General features: G+C 62.0%; 1 protein-coding gene across 1 annotated transcript; it reads right to left on the bottom strand.

Moving 5' to 3' along the window:
* Positions 1–1,182: 1,182 nt before the first annotated feature.
* FAM240C (family with sequence similarity 240 member C) lies at positions 1,183–6,904 on the bottom strand. Its single transcript, XM_040231972.1, has 3 exons — positions 6,646–6,904; positions 3,213–3,361; positions 1,183–1,312 (listed from the first exon to the last, which is right to left on the bottom strand). Exons 2-3 carry the CDS (start codon positions 3,356–3,358, stop codon positions 1,183–1,185), a joined length of 276 nt encoding a protein of 91 aa, XP_040087906.1. The 5' UTR covers positions 3,359–3,361; positions 6,646–6,904.
* Between the last annotated feature and the right edge of the window lie 284 nt (positions 6,905–7,188).

Below are 7,188 nucleotides of genomic sequence, written 5' to 3' on the forward strand. Positions count from 1 at the left end.
CAAACCCAACTGTTATGGAGTCCAAACCTGTACTGTTCACTACACAGCAGCCCAGTAAATGGGGAGATGAGCTGTGGCGCAGAGCAGCGACTTTACTCAGAAAGCCAGCAGACGGAGACAAGGGCGGACCAGAGTCCCGAAGAGTGTCTCGGCCGACTTAGACTTCAGGGTCCTTTTATACTGAAAGCAGGGGGTGGGCGTCTGGCTCCTTGTGGTGAACTTCTTGCTCTGGGACTCCTTTGTTCTTGCAGCTGCCCATGTAGGTCAGGTCACGATGTTCCTGGAAACCTCCAACGGGAAAATATCCTCTGTCTGCAACTTTTTATCTCTGTATGAATGAAAAAGTATTATGCCTGTAAAGGTCGGAGCCTTGAGACTGGGCTGACCTGTGTATTTCAAGCCATAGCCAACATTGCTAACTCATAGCAAAGGCGCCACAACACAAAGGTTAAAGACCTGAGGTGGAGTCAGATCTGTCCTCCCCGTTACATGATCTGCAGAGACAGCACAGCAGGGCCCCAGCCCCCTTCCAGGAGTTCCGTCCTGCCAGGGAGGAGCCGTGGAGGCTCCCACTGTGGGTCGTGTGGAGGGGGCGCAGCCCCGGCGGGCCTCTGGTTGGCTCCCGGTCCTCCTGTCTCAGCCCGGCCTCTGCTGCGGGCTCAAGCCCCCTGCTCATCCGGGGGCCTGGGGAGGTCACAGCCCCCACTGGGGGGACAGGCAGGGGCGACACTGAAACACTGAGTCCCAGCCTTATCGGCCTCTGCGGCCTCCGGAGACTATGCCTCCAAACTCAAGTGAGGAAGAGGCTGCATCGCTTCCTGAGGTGATGCGGTGGTGAGTGAGGACTTTGAAGGGACTTGGGGAGCACACGGCTTTACACGGCTTCACATTGGGCACTGTCCTTAGGCTGAGCTTTTGCTGACACTTTGATCAAAGGTGAACTAACTTGTGTTCACATTTGCCCAAGTCCCCGCAGCCCGGCGATTTCTAACTTCCTGGAGGTTAGTAGCGTCATGTTCACTTCTAGTGTGTGTACACTTTACAGACATGAAGAGAAATGGGCACGAAACATCCACTTATCTGAGATTTTATTGGGCGCTTACATCATGCTAGCGACACAAAACCACGCGGGGGCTGGGCTGCCGCAAGGGCGGCACGGGCTGCGGGGAGGAGAGCGCGCTCTCAGGCCGCCGGCTGGTCCCCGGCACGCAGGGCGGGGGTGCCCGGCGGGGCTGGCTGCAGGGGCGCCTCCCGGGAGCTCTGCAGCATCTGGTTCCTCCTCTCCAGCTGTCGAGCCCACTCGTTGCGGAGCCTGGGGGCAGCCGTTTGGGTTCAGTGAGGACCCGGCACACCGGGCTGCCCGAGGCCCGAGGCCCGGTGCCCGCCCCGTCTCCAAGGGCCCCGCCTGCCCGCCAGGAAGGGCCCCGTGGGCTCCTTCCAGAGGGGAAAGCGCAGCCGGGGGCAGGCCCGTCCCTGCAGGACCAGAGGCCGGGACGCAGCGCCCTGGTCGGCCTGCCCCACCCAGCACCCCAGGCGGGCCCTCGGGTGCTCGCTTCCCAGGACAGGGGCCTGTGGTGGGGACCACAGCAAGACACCCAGTGGTGACCTGGGGGAGACAGGCCCGCCGAGAGGTCAGGCCTCCGTAGACTGAACATGCCCTTGGGCCCCATGTGAGCAGGGGACTTGGGTTGCAGGGAGCGGGCTGGGATGGGAGCCTAGCCTGGACCCGCCTCCAGGGCTGCTGGGCAAACTGGTGGGAAGTGCCTGCACAGGGAGTAGGGCGCCTTCCCCGAGCCAGCGGCAAGGCCGGGACAGCCCTGACGGCCTGGGGAGGAGGGCGGAGCTGCTGCCGCCCAGGGGCGGGGCTGGGGGCGGGCTGAGGCCAGGTCACCAACATGTCTCCCCTGACAGTTGTCAGCCCCGCCCAGGGCCTCAGTGACCGGCGAGGCAGTGCTGACCCGCAGCCTGCTCCTGGGACCTTCCGTCATGGGCTGAGACCCAGAATGTCCTAGGCCTGATGGCACATGAAGGACAGGGAGGAGGCCACGGAGACCCAGCAGGGATCCTGGGCCAGGAGCCCTTCAGATGAGGGTTCTGTGCCAGGACCTCTGCCCCAGGAGGCCAGGTGAGGACAGTGACCAGCTCTGGGGGCCACACGGAGTGGACAGGAGGCGCCGCAGCCACACACCTGTGCTGAGTGGCCAGAAGCACTGGATGGGGGGGCGGTGCAGCATGGCAAGCAGACCTCTGGCCACTGGCTGGGTCAGTACCAAGGCTGAGCCTTCCACAGTAGCCAAGAATCCGCCTTTCCAGCCTAGCTCGCAGGGCAGCAGCTGCTGGTGCTATTTGGGGACTAAGGTTGGGGCCACTTTGGAAGGTTCTGGCCATCTGAGACTTTGTCTTGGTGCAAATTATGTGCTAACATTCCCTCTTAACTGTCCACTGCTCAGGGTCACCTAGGACACACCCCTCAGCACCCACAGGCCCCTGAGTCCACTCAGAAAAGAAAGTGGAGTTGGCTTTGAGTAGGTAAGTCAAGCACATGTGTGACAAGGAGCAGGCTGGACTTGCTGATTGACTGCATACAGTGGGAGCAAATGTCGGAAACAGATGAAGTCAGATGAACTCTGCAGGGCAACTTCCTACAGGGCTCTCAGGAGGTTGGGAGTGAAGGGATGGGTGATGGAGGGAAGGGGTGACGGAGGGAAGGGTGATGGACGGATGGGTGATGGAGGGATAAGGTGATGGAAGGATGGGTGATGGACGGATAGGTGATGGACGGATGGGGTGATGGAGGGAAGGGGTGATGGAGGGATGGGGTGATGGAGGGATAAGGTGATGGAGGGATAAGGTGATATAGGGAAGGATAAGGTGATGGAGGGAAGGGGTGACAGAGGGATGGGTGATGGAGGGATGGGCGAGGGAGGGATGGGTGATAGAGGGGTAAGGTGATGGAAGGATAAGGTGATGGAGGGATGGGGTGAAGGAGGGATGGGGTGATGGAGGAATGGGCGAGGGAGGGCGAGGGAGTGATGTGGTTCTGAAGCTGAGTTGGCGTGGCTGATGCTCAGTGGTTCGTGCCCGCTCCTCAGGCGACACTGGTCTGGGGTGGGAGCGGGTGGTGGTGGGGCCTGTGGGCTCCCGCATCCTGAAGGCTGGCAGCCCCGGTACACGTTGTCTCTGTGCCCTCAGGTTGCTGGCACCGAGCTCACCTGTCCAGGGCGCTCCTGCGGACCCTCATGTCCTCCTTTTGCAGCTGTTCCGAGTGAAGCTCGATTTTTTTCTCCCAAAACATCTTTAGCACATCGGCATCGTAGGTTACCCTTCCGTGGTACTTCATGGTGTAGCTTCTGCTCATGTTCTGGATAAAGGAGAATGTGCAGGCCTGCCATGCTGTGCTGGTCTGAGAGCTCATGAAACCAGCCCCTTACCGATAAGAAGGCGGCTCTGCCCCAGATGTTTTCCTGGCCCCCTTGCACCCTCCTGGGGTTCGGCCTGTCAGCGGCTCACAGAGCGTTCAGACCAGCGGCCTTGCCGCCTTCTGGACCGGTTGGTTTCCTGGATTAGGGGAAGTAGCAGCTGATGGTAAATCCCATTTGGGGCCTTTGGGCATTTGGAAACTTAAGTGACAGCGACTCTTCTCTGCTTCTCATGTGGGTGATCTGAGGCAGAGATGGCCGGGGGTGTGTGGTGCCCACACAGCGGCTGCCCTGGCTGAGCCCTGAGTGGTTGCTCTGGGCTGAGCTGTGCATCTGACCCCAGGATGGCAGAGCGCGATGGAAGTGACTAAGGCTAAGTGAGGTCACCAGGGGCCCTGACCCGCAGGACCAGAGTCCTTACAGGGAGGAGGTCGGGACACAGACTGCAGAGGGACGCCCTTCGAGGACTCGGGACCCGCCAGTGGGTGAGGCCTCAAGGGCAGCCGCCCTGCCCACACCTGGGTCTCGAGTTTCGCCTCCAGGACGGCACACATCACCTTCTGTTGAGAGTCCGTGGTGCCTCCCAGCTCTCCACTGTGCTCACCGTGTCTCCAGTGTCCTGATGTCCGCCCTGCACACCCACCCCTACACGCCTTGTTCTGACGCCCCGGTGCTGAGTCTGGGCCTCCTGGTGCACTTTTGCAATACACACTGAGCTATCCAGGACCCTCACCCTCTCCTCAGGGGAACCCACGCTCTGAGCCATGATCCACCTGCCCTCCTCACCCAGGACGGGGTGCCAGACAGCCAGGGATGGCCCTGTACCCTGGGACCCCTGGAATCCCACAGGCCTGCCCACCCTCCACCTGCCTCCCCCGGGCCTTCCCACAGAAACCACGCTCCCCCTGCCCTGCCACCCTCCTCTGGGGACTGTGAGGGACAGACTGTCCAAGGCAGTCACAGCCTCATCTGCTGGCCTTGCTGCATCACGTGTTTCCTATCAAGGCCCCTCATTTCAGGATGCAAGGTGGACACTGGTCCAAAGAAGCCTCACGGGAGATTCCAGACCCCCCATGGACCCCTGAGACCAGGTAAGGTCATTCCAAAGGCATCCCTGGCATAATTAGGAACTGAGATCAAGGTAAGATTCCGGGGACAGAAAGCGAGGTTTTTCATCTGGAACTGGCTGTTGTTTAAACCTCCGACCGTGGGAACTGCAGGACCAACCAGGCTTCCTCCCAGCAGAGGAGGAACAGGTCGGGGGCAGCAGTGGATGAAGCCCACCCACCCAATGATGGCTCTCTGCTACTCCATCCACATGGCTTCTAACCATGGCATGAAGAAGGGGCCCAGTGTGGCCTGCCTCTACAGCTCAACTCTTAGGGCACGTTTGGACTTTCAAACCCCCAAGCTGGTTAGACTTGACTTTGAGAATTCAGTCTCAAGCACAGGTGTTTTCCTGAGCTGGCGTTTGTGGTGTGGGTCGTATGGTTCCCGTGGTTGGCGTGGCTGGGAGAATCCGCCCCCCAGTAGGACCCTGACCCCGCTGAACCTGCTGCTGTTTGTCACGGGGTTTCTCGAGGGGCCAGAAGGAAACCCTCACCCCAGGCTCAGACCCACATGCCAGATGCTCTTGTCTGAAAGGGTGGAGAGGCGACTTTGCTTAGAGAAAGTCTGCGTCTGTGTTTGGTGAAAAGATGGTGAGATACACCATCTGGGACCTTTATTAGAAGCTGTGGGCACAGGATGTGCATCTGGTCGTATGGGCCGGCAGATCATGCCTCTGTGTCTGGGCGAGGGGTCAGCTCAGCAGAGCTGTGTAAGTGCTCAGCTCCTCGAGGCCAAGGGCCGGGCCACGTGTGGGACTGAGGCCACAGGCATGGAGACTAGCAGAGCCCCTGTGCAGAAGAGCCTCCCTGAGCCCCCAGCGGCCTCAGAGTACAGGGTCAGGTTCCAGCACTGTGCCTGGGCAGCCTGAGGTGCAAAAGGAGCTCCTGTGTGTGTTGCACGCTGCATGTGTGTGTGTGGGTGTGAGCGCCGGGGAGCCACCTCTGGTGCTTGGACCCTGGCTGACCCTTGGGACACAGGGCTGGCTGTGGGCACAGCTATGAGCAGCTGCAGCTGGAGCTGGGAATCTGAAGGCCCCGAGCCCCGGAGGAAGACCAGCCCAGGCCCACGGGGTGCACAATGGGAGCCAGGGGAGGCTGGCTCAAGGCCAGCAGATCTTCCTGTGGAAGCAGGTAGGGGCTGAGTTCCCTGTGATTTGGGGACCAAGGCACAGGGCAGGGGCAGGGGGTGCTGGCGCGGGAACCAGAAGAGAGGGAAATGACCCGCTGCCTGCTTTGGGGTCCAAGAGCACTCGGGAGACCAGCCCTCCGTGCTCAGGCACAGGGGGCTTATGAAAACTAAAGGAGAAGCTGCAGGCTGGCAGAAGACCCATTAGAAGCAGCTTTACGTCTCTGGAGCTGCTGGCTTGCTGGATCGGGGTTTGCCAGGTCGTGTGACTAACCCCAGTGCCCCAAGCCCAAGCCTGCACCTGCTGGGGTGTGATGGAGGAGCAGGGAGACATTTGCAGGCGAGAAGGGCAGGGGGTGGAGCCAGCAGGGTCGAGGGCCGGGAGGGCGGCTCTCCTGACCTGCTGGCGACAGGGTGGGGGACAGGCTAGATTTGAGAGCAAGAGCAGCCCAGCCCGGGCCAGGCTCCACTGTGACGATGAAGCTGCAGGGTGCCCTGGGCCCCAGGGGAGACCCCTCCTCACTCACGGGCTCTGTGCGGCCTCACTCACCCCCCTTCCGAGCCCCCAGGGGAGACCCCTCCTCACTCACGGGCTCTGTGCGGCCTCACCCCCCCTTCCGAGCCCCCAGGGGAGAGCCCTGCCCTGACGTCACGTGTGCACTGTGAGGACCCCACCCCTCCTGACCGCCTGGCAGCGCCCTGGGGCCCCCGTGTCCCTGCAGGAGGCTGGAGGCTGCGCACATGTGAGCTCCGTGGGAGGCGGCAGTAACAGCTCCGAAGCCAGCAGTGCTGGGGGCCCAGGTGGTGGAGAAGGAGGACCCTGAGCTCACCTCCTCCCACAGACACTCAGAGCGACATCAACGAGAACGGCCAGGAAACTAGCAGAAAGGGGGCCCCAGGACTAAAGACGTAACAGGGACCCACAGCCAGACAGGCAGCAGCGGTGGGGACACAGGGTATGGAGACCCCCACCCTGTGGCCGGTGACTCACCAGTGGGATGGATTTCACAGTCGCAGAGGTTCCCCCAAAGAGCAGGTTGGTGTGAGCCCCACGTCGAGCTGCTCAGCTTGGGGCTCCTGCAGCAGGAAGACAAGCCCCCAGAACGTCTGGCTTCCTTTCAAGAGAGCTGGAGGGCTGCGGGAACAGACTCTGCTTGTCCAGGCTGGGGAGACCTGGGGTGGGGTGGCAGTCTGCAGGAGCCGGGGTCAGACCCCCTGCTGATCCTGGGGCGCCTCCGGGGAGGTGGGGCCCCGTGGACAGCCCTGGGGCAGAGGTGCTGGCAGCAGCCCCCGTGGGAGGCTTGTGCTGCCAAGTGGGCACCGGCGCTGGCCGGCACCGCTCTGGAGCCCTGCTCCTGGCCTCCGATGCCAGCGGCTCAGCCAGCACGACCTGTCGGCACTCATCCTCTCCCGCCCACCACTGGCTGGGCACCATGCGCCCAGGGACCCAGCCCTGCCCACAGCAAGTCCAGGGTCCAGCCCCAGCCATCAGGGCCCAGCGCCAGCCCTGGGGGCTCCCCCGGCCCCATGCGCA

This window comes from Oryx dammah, unplaced genomic scaffold (assembly GCF_014754425.2).
Source record: "Oryx dammah isolate SB20612 unplaced genomic scaffold, SCBI_Odam_1.1 HiC_scaffold_28, whole genome shotgun sequence".
NCBI classification, from domain to species: domain Eukaryota; kingdom Metazoa; phylum Chordata; class Mammalia; order Artiodactyla; family Bovidae; genus Oryx; species Oryx dammah.

Excerpts from the sequence above, each read along its gene's own strand:
- FAM240C (XM_040231972.1), bottom strand. The coding sequence starts at position 3,358 with ATGAGCAGAAGCTACACCATGAAGTACCACGGAAGGGTAACCTACGAT. Across the intron at positions 1,313-3,212 it reads CGCAGGAGCGCCCTGGACAG|GCTCCGCAACGAGTGGGCTC; the intron begins GTGAGCTCGGTG and ends GGCTGCCCCCAG.